We start from the raw sequence: 13,354 nt of genomic DNA, 5'->3' as shown, positions 1-13,354 counted from the left end.
CCTTCTCAAAGTAGGCAAGTTCCTGGCAAAATCTGCAGCAGATAAAGGCAAAATCCTGAAGTGAATCCATGAAAAATCCATGCAAGTGTCCACGGAGAAGCAGATCTCCTAAAACCTGCCTTCAATATCCTTTGATTTTTTATGAGATCCATGTGTAAACAATATTTTTTTCCCTTAGATCTAAGGGAGAATCTATGTACTTTGTCAAAAGAGCAAGGATGAAATCCAGCCGATTCAAATTTGACTAACTCAGCCTACACATCATAGTTTTCATTCTACATTGATTTTCTGATTTGGTGCATCTCTATGCATGAACTGCTGTTAAAACTAGATTAGGTCAGTACTGTCCAACATTTTAATCCCAACACCTTTTGCTGATTGAAAAACAAATGGCAGCTGCTTTCTCAAGCAATCTTGACAAAAGATGTTTGCAGATAAAAAATACCCAAAACAGCTGTATCAAACCATATATCATCTTACTTTTGAGGTAGTATTATTCAACACTATTGAAATATTTATATTTTCCCCACCCCAAAATACAAAGCACTAATCCTAAAAAAAAAAAAAAAAAAATGGCAAAACCGAAACATTAAACATCTTACATTCTGTAAACTGTAAGAAAATGCAGCATCTGCATTTGTACAGAAACATGTGCACTGTGTTGAAGATCATACATTCAACTCTGTCGTGAAATAAATATATAAGAGTTAAAATAAAAAAAATAAGATTCTTGCTACAATTGCAGGGTTGTATCATGTTCCTGAGCGTCCCTTGCTGTCTTGATCTTAGGGTCTTCCACATTCTCCATTTAAATCTGTTTGAGTAAGGCATGGAGAACAGAAGATTGCAGGGCAATGGCTTACTCTTTATTCATGCTCGTCTTGCAGGAGTGCAGAACTGCTTTGAAGAGTAGAGGCAGCTGTTCCAGTGGAACATTTACCATTTTTCCTGTTAAGCAAAAAAACAAAAAGAAAATGTTTCAGATTATTCACCATTTGATCACAAGCGTTTTCTTGAAGTTGTCCCAGTAGATCAAATCTGCTAGTGAAGAATTTAACCTGTAGAATTGCTACAGCAAAGAAAAAACCATGAAGCTTGCTTGGGATTTCAACAATGCAGATGCAGCCTAGGGAATTTCCTTCACAACATGTGGTTTTCTCTGATCTAGTTTTGAACTGGTCACTGAACAGCCACTAAAGATGTTAAAGTAGCTCAAGTGATATAGGCTTGTCAGCACTAACTCAAATATCAACTATGGTACCTATGTTGGAATCGAAAGTAGAGAGTTCATACCGAATAATTAATGGAGACTGAACTAACAAAAGCCAAGAGAGAGAAGTTGTATTGGCTGACAGATTTTGAAAGCTTCAACATTACAAGAAGGATGCTGTGGCTTGTACAGCTCACTTTGAAAGATGTGTCATAGCAATGGTTGGGGGGAGTAAAGACTGCCATCTACATAACAGAGAAATCAAGCCAAGGCCGCGCTGATGAAATGCTAGGGCAAGGAAGATAGTGCCCAGCAACATAAGACCAGTCTCCAGCAGGGGCCTTACTACATCCTTAGCTTGGAAGCAGGGCTGGATCTGGCGATGAAAGGGACTGGTCCAAACTTATTACAAAAGAGTTTGATGATACAAGTTTCTTTCTACATATTTATTTATTTTCAAATATTTTTATCCCACCAATCTGAGCAACTGACATAAAAAAGGATTTAGTTTACACATGCACTGAAAGGTTTTGTATTATTTTATTTTATTTATTTAAAAACTTTTCTATACCGTCGCTAAGTCATATACCATCGCAACGGTTTTATATCATGGATATATCGTTAACCAAATGTATCTCCTTAGTGTGCTGCAGATATATAAACAAGTTAAAAGTTTTCTTTAGTTGATATTTTTCTAGTTGACCTCTTTAGAAGGTGGTGGGCTTTAGATATTTTTGGGTTTTTTTTATCACTTAACATAAAAGCCCTTTTGTCAGTTATATAGATTGTAAAATACACTTAGGGTAAATTTTTAAAATTACGCGCGCACGCACGCACATGGATGTAGATATTTATTTTTATTTATTTATTTTGTTTTATATACCGGCAACCGTTTGCACATCGTGCCGGTTTACAGATAACTTACAACCAAGGATATATAGGCAAAGCCTTTACATGGAACATTGTGTAACATAAACAAAGTAACATAGTAAATAATTAACAGGTAATATACAATAAATAAGTAAATAAGGAGGGGGAGGGGTGGGGGTATACGAGACAAAGGATAAGGGGGGGGGGGAATGGTGAGTGGATACATAAGGAGAAGTTATGTACAGGGGTACAAGGAACAATTGATGTGTACACAGGTTATATCAGGGGTAAAAAGGTACAATTAGTGTGTACGCAGGTTATATACAAATTGTGTAAGCGCAGACTGACAATGGTAGAGGTGGGAAAATGTATACGGTTGTGCTGAGTGGCAATTTTTTAGGTTTGTAGTTCCTTAGGGGGGGTGGGTGTAGGGTGTAGGTCCTGGGGTGGGGTGTTGGCGAGGGATGGTGTTTGGGTTAGGGTGTTAGTAGGAAATGATGATGATTGGGGGTAAGCTTGGAGGAAGAGCCAGGTTTTGAGTTTCTTTTTGAAGGTTGGTGTGGAGGTTTCTGTGCGTAGGTCAAGGGGCATGGAGTTCCACAGGGAAGGGCCTGCGAGTGAGAGGGCCCTATTAGTGGTGGAGATGAGTCTTGTGGATTTTATGGAGGGGGGAATAAGGGTTCCACGGAGAGAGGAGCGAGTGGGTCTGGTGGAGGTGCGAGGGGAGAAAGGTGGGTTTAGCCAGTTGTAATATAACGCACTCGTATTATAAAATATGAGAGGCATGCGCATATGCGCAGTGGAATTTTAACATCCGTGTGTGCGCGCGGGGGAGAACATTTTTCATTTACGCGTGGCGACGCAATGGTCCCTTTTCCCAGTTCCCTCCCAGTCTGCTCCTTAAATGCTCCAATTAAGGAGTGGACTGGGAGGGAACTTCCCAAACCACCTACCCATAACTCCCTCCCCTCTTCCTCTCTCCTCCTCATCCCCTAAACACTTTCTCCTACTTTTCGTTTTTTTTGTTTTGTTGCTTACTACTCTGTTGGAGCAGAAGCAACTTGCACATGCCGGCCGACAGCCGGTGCGCATTTCCCCGGCACAGCGGCAAATGGCCGCAGTACCAGCCGCCTCCAGCCCTGCCCCCCTCTCTGCCCCCCAGACCGCTCCTTTCTCTGGGCCCGGCACTTCAGCGCATAACGGGGGCTACGCGCGTGGCCTGGCCCCTTTGAAAATGCTTGCAGCGCGTGCAGGGCCTGGCCACATGCATAACCCCCGTTTTTGGGTGTGTGGCCGATTTAAAATTCGCCCGATAGTGCATTATTTAAACACTCTTCTTTTACTAGCTGCTATACTATTCATGTGCTTATGCTGGACCACTTCCATTTGAAAGTTCAGCTATGCTACATATTTGTTTTGTTGAATTTCTGTGGTTTAAATTTTTTATTGCATAATTTATTTACCCTAGTCGATTCCTCTTGTATAAAACAGAGCTGCTTACCTGTAAGAGGTATTCTCCTAGGACAGCAGGATGTTAGTCCTCACAAGTGGATGACATCATAAGATGGAGCACGGCATAGAAAACCTTGACTGGCACACCGAGCATGCCCAGCATGCCACTATCCACACATCCATGAGAGGTCCCTCTTCAGTCTCTTCTTTTCCGCAGAGCTGTCGTCTTGCATATGTGGAGCTCGTGCTGTTTTTTTTGTAGGAAAACCTCTACGTACGTGTTCTTCGGCTCTGTTCCTGCGCTGGGTCCCTCGATATTGTCCCGGCCCTAGTTAGTGGGCGTCACGGTGAGATTTTGCATTCTTCGCGATCGATCCCCTACAGTGCTGGTTTCCAGTGACTAGGACTTCATTAAGGCCAGGTTTGATACAGTGTAGGCTCAGGCATTTTTACCCCGAGACAGTGCGCTCACCTTGGTGGCCTTGATGGGAGCGATCTCTCGGAGTTGCCAAGTCTCAGCACATTATATGCTGTGGCTGTTGGGACACATGGCAGCGACCATCCATATCACTCCCTTTGCTTGACTGCACATGCACAGGGGCTCAGTGGGTCCTCTAATCCCAGTGGCGCCAGGCCACCCAGGACCTTCGTGTGCCCATCCAGGTTACTCAACCGCTCCGAGTCTCCTTGGCATGGTGGGACCAGATGTCCTGGGGCTGAACAGCTTCTCCATTTTGTCAAGGCGCACGCAGCAGTCCTTGAGAGTTATTTGGGCACAAAAGTGACACCCCCTGATGTCGTGCAATGCCCCCAGGCACAGGATACAGATCTCGTGAGGGTCTGTAATGGACATAGTCCGGGGAACTGGGGGGCACTGGTGAAAATCCGACAATGCCAATTCAAAAAGTAACCGACGAGCGGTCAATGGTCGCCAGGCATTGGGAACTGAATGACCGCGAAGAATGCAAAATCTCACCGTGATGCCCACTAACTAGGGCCGGGATGATATTGAAGAACCCAGTGCAGGAACAGAACCCAAGAATACTCACGTAGAATTTTCCTACAAAAAAAACAGCGCGAGCTCCTCATCCGCAAGATTACAGCTCTGCAGAAGAGAATGAAGAGGGAACCCCTCATGGACGCGTGGATAGTGGCATGCTGGGCTTGCTCAAAAAGTTTTCCATGCCGGACTCCATCTGATGTCACCCACTTGTGAGGGCCAACATCCTGCTTGTCCTAGGAGAAAGTACATAACCACATGTTTTCATAAGTATGGTTAAAAACTTTATACAAAAAGAAAGCTGTAGGTTCATCTACAGAAAGGCTTTTACATTGCCTTCATCAGATCAAAGCAATTTGAATTGAGTGCAGCTTTCAAAAACTAGTCGGAAAGATACTGGGGGCTTGATTTATTATGGCTTTTCTCCCATTCTGTATCTAGGGGTAAAATGAGGCCCTACTTTAGATTAAAAAAAAAAAGTGAGCTACTATTTGTTTGTTGACATTTATTGTGGACTACAAAAGCAAACAACGTTATTCAAAGAAGGAAAAGTTGAAACATCATTATAAGCATGACAATCACATGGCCTCCATTTTGGAACTCCTGTTAGAAGCATTAAAGAACCAGGACAGATAGGCCAAATCACTGCATATTAGTCAAAATCATAGCTCAAGTCAGCATCTATGATACACTTGATAGAATCACAAAAGAAAAAGCAAGGTTAGTCAAGAATCACTGTTTGGACAATCACAGAACCTACATTTCGGAATGGCCTATTCCTTCTTGTGCTCTGCCATATCAACATTAAATAAGTCGAAAAAGCCTGGCCCCTCGGTCATTTTTTAAACAACTCCCAAAAATTATTTACAAATCAAACTATGATTCACAAATAAATAAATGAGCACCTGTATGAACTGTGGATCACTAGATAGGTCCTCATATATTATAACTAACTGCTTCTATTAGCACTTCTAACTGTGCTATACAATGATTTCTTTGCTAATCATGCCTGGGAATTCTCAGGATTTCACCCAGAGATTCTAGGAATTGGTACCTATTGCCTGGTCTCTGGGGAAACAATATAAAACTCCTGAGATCTTTGTTTACAGCTCCAGCCACTCCCCTTCAGGAAGCCTGCAGAAGAATTGGGGTCAGGCTGGAGCTGACATAGGGCCCGATGCAATTAAAGTGCACCGAAAAGCGGGCGCTTAGTGTTGAGTGCCCGCTTTCCTAACACTTGCCCAGGCACCTCTCCTGGGGGCGCCATGCAATATTTAAAATTAGGGGTCGCGCTGCCAAGGAGACGCTAGGGTCGATTGCTCACCCCTAGCACTGCCTTGGCAGCGGGTACCCAGGAGAGGTCCAGCTAACTGCGGGTTAAGTAAGCGCTCGATTTTACGAGCATTTGTTCTCCTAATCGGTGCAAAGCCACGGGTTAGGAAAATGGACACTCGTTAACTAAGCGTTCATTTCCCTAACTTGACCACCAGCACTTTAAAAATTTATTTTTTTTTTTAACTTTTGGTTTCTCCAACTTAATTTTGCCACAATATTAAGTCGGAGGATGCACAGAAAAGCTTTTCTGTACAACTATTTGGGGTGCTCAGAAATTAATGCCTGCTCTGGACTGATAGTCAGCAATCCCTGTGAGTTTCCCTTTAGATTACATTCTCTTTTTAAAAAAAAGCTTTACTTTGTCAACTACCTTCTAAAGTTAGGGTTTTTTTCACACGAGGCTTTTTTTTTTTCCTCACATTTGCAGTTCCATAGTTGGAAGCTAAGACCATGTGAAAGGAAAGAAAATGTTACCTGCAATGTATCGTATCTCAGGCAAACACATCATTAGATCTGGAAAGCGATTTGGCTGGTGTGGGTACTTGTACTCGGTAAAATCCTGGCAGACGTACCAATACCGCTTGTTCAACTGCTCCAACTGGGATACATTAGATAGACCTCGGATATCTGAATAGAAAGAATTAGGTGAATCCATGCTTATTAACAGAAGGATAACAATGTTTAATTTCTTTATGACAAAGAGATACAATAGGACATGAGTTGCCATGATGCATCCCAATTTTTTGATGACTGTGTTATGCCCAAATGTGTGTTATTATTGTCATTGAGGTGTGGACACTTAGTTTACTGAATATCCCTACTCTCTTCAAAGTTTTAAATATGAGTATATCCAAAACTGACCCTGGTTTAACAATCTCTTAAAAGCAGCTTTTCAACAAAGCTGATCACTAAGTTGGCTACAGTATTTTGAAATATTTACAAGCTGGTATAGCACCAGAGAAACACTATGCTATTTTGAGCATGATTTTTCATAGTCAACAGAATACATACAGCTATGTGGAGGGACTCATGTATAAGGGTGTCACCAACGCATCCCATACTATATACATCAGAGTCTTCAAAGATACTGGATGTATGAAGTCAGAGCAGGAAAGTATTGCGTTCCCTGACACTCCCCTGTGGGAGATATTTTGCTAAGGAGCGTGATTTAACAAAATCATGTGACCTTTTTGGCTTATGATCTCTTTCAACCAATCTTCTGTTCTATGAAGGTGGCTGAGGCTCAAGGTCAGAGCCCTCAGGCCTTCCAGGAGTAAGATTTTCTTGCTGTCCAAGGAAGATCCTGAGATTAAGAGACCCACAAAAAGAGGTGAATAGTGTAAGGGGAGTTAGTCTTATGGTCCTTACATTTATTTCACTGAAGATTTGCCTTAAGGTTTTCAGAGTGGATTTTTGGTTGGAGTCAAAGAAAGGACTGCCAGACTGCGAGATTCACTTCAAATTTGCTGCTTAGGAGGAGTCAGCAGAAGCTCCTCTGTTCAGATGGGTGTTCCAGCTCAGCTACCTGACTATAGAGATCTCTGCACACCTGGAAGCAAGCACCAAAACTGGGGGAGCCCAGGAAGAGTCCCTTCACCACAAAGTACCTCAGAACTAGTGGTTAGTGGGGAAATGAAATCCCCTAGTGTTTGAAGATTAAGTGACTTTTTGCACTGTGTACTGTCTTTTGTTTTTGAGTGTCCGTATTCCAACCCGTGGGCAGATTTTAAATTTTTTATTTATTTATACTTTTGGGGCCTCCGACTTAGTATGGCTATGATATTAAGTCGGAGGGTGTACAGAAAAGCAGTATTTTCTGTTTTTCTGTACACTTTCCCGGTGCTGGCCGAAATTAACTCCTGCTTTTGGCAGGCGTTACTTTCTGGATTGCGCGGAAATGACTAATAGGCCCATCAACATGAATTTGCATGTTGCGGGCGCTATTAGTTTCGTTAGGTGGGGGGGGTTTTGGCCGCATGTTTTCCACTCGCTATTACTCCTTACTGTTTAAGGGGTAAAAATAGCGCGTCAAAAACGCGTGGCCAAACAGGGGCTAACAGTGCGCTCAGCCTGAGCACACTTTACTGCATCGGCCTGAAAGTAAGAACCTCCCCAAGGTTCTCTGCTCACTTCTACTATCTCTTATCTTCCTCACGGCAGGAGACAGCACCGCCTCCCTGGGCCTGTTCCTGTCTCAGAAACCCCTCCCCCAATTATTAGTATCAGCAGCAGCTTTCTCCTCTCTCAGATCTCCTACCACCACCTTAAGTCTTGGCAGCGGCAGCAGCATCAGTGGCTCCCTAGACCTGCTTCTGCTATTCTCTCAGACCCTCACCACCAACTTTCAACTTAGGTGGAAAACATCATGCCTCTTCCAATGGAAAGCAATCAACAGATCTCTCACTGCTGCCTCAAGACCTCCCATAGAATCTATGCTGCTGGCCCTCTCATCCTCAGGCAGCAGCAGCAAAAAAAAATAAAAATTAAGAAAAACAGTATCAGGGGCCTTGCAGTATGCCCCTTCACACTCCGAGAACATTAACAGGCAGTCCATCCAAACCTGTTCTCCTGCAACCCTGCCTGGATTCCCCCCAACCACTTTTTTACTTATATGAGAGAGTCCGAGAGGATATATGTGGCAGCACTAGTGTGTGTGAGAGAGAGAGAAAAGGAAGTCTATGTTAATTACCTATCCGACTAAAGCAGTGGTTCCCAACCCTGTCCTGGGGACCCCCCAGCCAGTCGGGTTTTCAGGAAATCCACAATGAATATGCATGAGAGAAAATTTTCATGTTATGGAGGCAGTGCATGCAAATGTTTCTCATGCATATTCATTGTGGATCTCCTGAAAACCCGACTGGCTGGGAGGTCCCCAGGAAAAGGTTGGGAACCATTGAACTAAACGGATAGCTCAGGATGACTTGAATCAAAAGTTCCCATGTATAGAAAGCAAGGATTTTTTAATCTCTATTAGTTTACATTATTGGGTGTCATTTGATAGGTCTGCTGTTTTAAAAATATTTTACTGGTGTCTGGAAATTGTTTTTAATTATTGGATATTTTATTTATCAGCTGTTTTGAAATATGTTTTTTCTTTTTATTAGCATGATCTTACTATTATGATTGATGTTTTATATTTCTTGATGTTTGATGTTTTATGAGGAATGATGATTTTGTTTTTCCATTGTTGCACTGCATACAGTTTGGTTTGTTGTGGTTTCAAGTTAGTTTTAATCTGCGCATTCCATTTATATTTTATGGTCTCTTTATTCTTGTTACGGTTTTGAGGTGTTTGAGTGGATTCTTGGGTAATGTAGAGGTGATCACGCCCATGGGGAGGAGCCCCGTGAGGAACCACAGTACTAGGTTAGGCTCGGGACGCACAAACACCTCAAAACCATAACAGGTTGCTAACTCCATGGATTCAGCTCAGCTCACCGCATTGCAGGCCATTCCAGGCCTGGCCCAGCGAATCTCTGAACAATAGAACTCACTGGAGAATTTAACTGCTGCGTTTAACCAGCTGCACGCATAGATGAATATACCGACCACCACGGGTAAAGAAGTTACACCACCAGAAGTGACGGTCAAGACAATTGTACCTCTATCTGCTCCAACACGCTTCTCAGGGAAAGTTTGGAAATGTAGAGGATTTATCAATCAATGTTGCATGCACTTTTCCCTGCATCCTAATCATTTTCCTACAGCCTAGCCAAGACTACCTACATCTTTTCTTATCTGGACGGAAGAGCGTTGGCTTGGGCCTCTCCGCTGTGGGAGTGCGATGAATCTATCCTGCATGATCTTGCCTGGTTCCTTGAACTGTTCAGATCAGTATTCGATGACCCTGCCCGGTATACGACTGCAGGATCTACGTTAGTTCACCTGAAGCAAGGTAATAAACCTTTACCAGAATTCGCCATAGAATTCAAGACGTTGGCGTCAGAATTACATTGGGATCCTAAATGCCTGAAGACCCTCTTCTTTGAAGGACTGAACTCCAGGTTAAAAGACGAGCTGGTGGCTCGTGAGATGCCTGAGACCTTGGCTGAACTAATGAAGTTGGCAACAAGGATTGATCGCCGACTTCGTGACAAGGTTCAAGAGACCAAGACTCCCAGAAGACCCTTCAGGGAGAAACTCGAGTTAAGTCTACACCCAGGCCTGTTCCCTCAGGTCCAGTTGCTGGCAAAGAAGAACCAATGCAATTAGGCCGCAGTTACTTGATTTCAAAAGAGAGAAGAACGCAAAAGAGATTGGGACTATGCATGTATTGTGGTCAAGCCAGTCATGCTGTACAAACATGTCCTATTTGTCCGGGAAACTGGCAGACCTAAGTCCTGTGGGGGGACTCTTCTTAGGTCTAACTGCACCCTCTCCTCCACTCTCTCTTCCTGTATCCTTAATCTGCGGACCTTTAGAATTCCAGACTCTTGCCTTAGTGGACTCTGGGGCAGGAAGCAATTTCATTTTAAAACGTTTAGTGGAACACTTGCGGATCCCCACCACTATCATGACGTCTCCACTATTCCTATTTTCGATTCATGGGGAGCCCTTACTGGGCGAAGTAACCCTGCTCACCGAACCAGTGACCTTATGTACCGGTGCTCTTCATACAGAGACTATTTCCTTCTTTGTGCTAGAGAAGGCCATGCACCCTTTAGTACTGGGGCTACCGTGGCTGCAGAAGCATATGCCTCAATTCAACTGGGCCACTCTGGAGCTTTCACGTTGGGACCCAGATTGCCCTGGTAAATGTCTGATGGAGGTCTCTCCAATACCCTGCATGCCAACTACCCCGTTGATGCCTGGGTTGCCGCCTCAATATGATTCTTTTCAAGATGTATTTTCCAAAGAAGCCACAGACATACTACCTCCACACAGATCCTACGACTGCGCCATCAATTTGAAGCCTAACACAGAACCACCCAAAGGAAGGGTTTACCCTCTCTCCGTAGTAACAAATAAAGCTATGTCTGAGTACATATAGGAGAATCTTCAGAAAGGCTTCATAAGACCCTCCAAGTCTCCTGCCGGCGCAGACTTCTTCTTCGTGGGGAAGAAGGACGGAACATTGCAACATACATTGACTACAGAGGTCTAAATGAGATCACTGTGAAAGACTGCTATCCCTTACCACTCATCTCGGAGCTATTCGATAGACTACAGGGAGCCAAAATATTCTCCAAGCTTGATCTCAAAGGAGCCTATAACCTAGTTCGCATCCACTCTAGCGATGAATGGAAGACGGCCTTCAATACCCGGGATGGGCACTTTGAATACCTGGTGATGCCCTTCGGCCTGTGCAATGCCCCGGCTGTCTTCCAAAACATGATGAACGACATTCTGTGTGATCTACTCTACAAATGTGTCATTGTGTACTTAGACAACATCTTGATATTTTCCCAGGACCTGAATACCCATCTGGAAGATGTCAAAAGAGTGCTGCAAAGACTCCGCGAGAATCGCCTATATGCCAAGTAGTCTAAATGCGAATTCCACAAGGAATCAGTGCCTTTCTTAGGTTACATTGTTTCAAACAAAGGTTTCCAGATGGACCCACAGAAGCTGGGGAGCATTCAAAAATGGACACAATCCACTGGTCTAAAGGCTCTTAGACGATTTCTGGGATTTACCAACTACTACAGAACATTCATCAAGAACTACTCTTCACTAACTGTTCCACTAACAGCAATGACTAACGAAGGTGCCAAGACGCCTTCTTGAGTAATCCATGCCTCCAACATCCGGATCTGACCCGGCCCTTCATCGTAGAGGTTGATGCCTCAGATGTAGGCATAGGGGCCGTGCTAAGCCATTCCGGTGACTCTAAGACCTTACCATCCATGTTCTTTTTTCTCCTGACGCTTCTCGCCAGCGGAGAAGAACTACGGCATTGGGGATAAAGAACTACTGGCAATAAAGATGGCGTTCAAAGAGTGGCGCCCCTGGCTTGAAGGTGCACAAAATCAGATCACTGTTTTTAAGGATCACAAAAATTTGAAGTACCTCCGTCACGCTCAGCACCTAAACCATAGGCAGGCGAGATGGTCCCTGTTCTTCAACAGATTTGACTTTATGCTAAAATACTGCCCTGGAGATAAGAACGTCAGAGCAGATGCCCTATCTCGCTCACTTCTCTCTGAGGACATACCTGATGAACCCCAACATATCATCGACCCGAAGAGAGTTATCCTGTCAGCTACACATCCGGTACCTGTGGGCAAGACCATTGTACCCGGTAAACTCCTCTGCCGGCTTGCCTCTGCAATAACAACAGAAGCCAGCATTTCCGGCAAGAGAGAACTAACAGAGAGGGACGCAGCAGCAGCATTACTAGATAGATGCTGCTCCCTGATCCCCTCTGCTGGCAGGAGGACATTCTGCAGGCAGGAAGGAAAGAAATAACAAAGACTGCCAGCAGCTCAACTTTTCATATCCGACTCTTCTCACAGCGCACCTGCAGGTCAGCCATGGCACACTGGTTGGAAAACACTGTTCTAGGGCATGCTATAATATATGCATTGCTGCAATGTCATAGATAAGGCTGCTGCTGCTTGAGTCCTGAGAGGTTTGTGTTACTTCTCAAAGTTTTTGGCAGTGAAGGTTTGCAATTACTGAGATGAGTGTGGAAGAGGAGGAGAACTGAGTGAGTATGCATGTGCATGAGAGTCTAGGGAATGAAAGAGAGGAATGAGAGTGTGTGTTTGTGAGAATGAGCATATGTGTGTGTGAAAGAGTATGAGAGTGAATATGCAAATGTGTTAGCTTGTGTGCATGCTGCTCCAATGTTTTAAGGATTGGGTTGCTGTGAGCATAAAATTGCTAGGCTTTTTTCAAAGAAAGTAGTGCTCACAGGGTAATGAAACCAAAACGTTTTACACACAGCAACCCAATCCTTGGAAGAAACATTGATGTAGACCAGAATAAGTGGGTAAACTAGAAGGGCCAATTGGTTTTTATTAGCCTTCATCTACTCAGTTACTAGGTATACTATGTAAAAGCAGAAAAAACTTATCTCTATGAATGCAATGCAGTAAATCCAGGACTGACTCAGCCTTCCCCTTTTGACATGAAGCTATCTGGTTACCCTACTTTATTCACCTGCAAAATACAACCACTATGTAAATAAGATATAATAGGTATGCCGAAGGATCGTCCGGGAGAGCTTATCTCAAGGTACTATAATTAAAGCAACTTGTGCCAAATGGGAAAAAAAAAAAAAAAAAAGGTCAGCAGCTGCTCTTTCGCTTACTATGTGCTGTACTAACAAACAGAGCTGTACTCCTCTTTTTATTAAAAAAAAAAAAAAAAAAAAAAGTTTCTGATTTGAAGAAATGTTCCAGGAAAGAACATTTGAGTGCTCCAGCATTTCTCTCCCCCCACCCCCATGTCTTTCAACACTATCTTTTGAACCTAGGTGGCTTGCAGTCAGAGATTGGCCTTGCAGGAGTGGCTCCTCCTTGAATCATGGCTGAAAGAACAGC

The 13,354-nt window shown here is 43.6% G+C and overlaps 1 protein-coding gene across 1 annotated transcript in view; it reads right to left on the bottom strand.

The window, feature by feature from the left end:
* Positions 1–668: 668 nt before the first annotated feature.
* Positions 669–13,354, bottom strand: part of NR6A1 (nuclear receptor subfamily 6 group A member 1) — a 630,470-nt gene continuing 617,784 nt past the window's right edge. The window contains exons 10-11 of the mRNA XM_029613773.1: positions 6,342–6,494; positions 669–948 (exon numbers count right to left, since the gene is read on the bottom strand). Of these exons, the coding sequence (XP_029469633.1) occupies positions 860–948; positions 6,342–6,494 (242 nt within the window). The 3' untranslated portion in view covers positions 669–859. The remainder of the gene's footprint in view (positions 949–6,341; positions 6,495–13,354) is intronic.

The sequence above is a fragment of the Rhinatrema bivittatum genome, chromosome 8 (genome assembly GCF_901001135.1).
Source record: "Rhinatrema bivittatum chromosome 8, aRhiBiv1.1, whole genome shotgun sequence".
NCBI lineage: Eukaryota > Metazoa > Chordata > Amphibia > Gymnophiona > Rhinatrematidae > Rhinatrema > Rhinatrema bivittatum.
The sequence above is the reverse complement of the archived record's forward strand: the minus strand, read 5'-3'. Positions and strand labels throughout refer to the sequence as shown.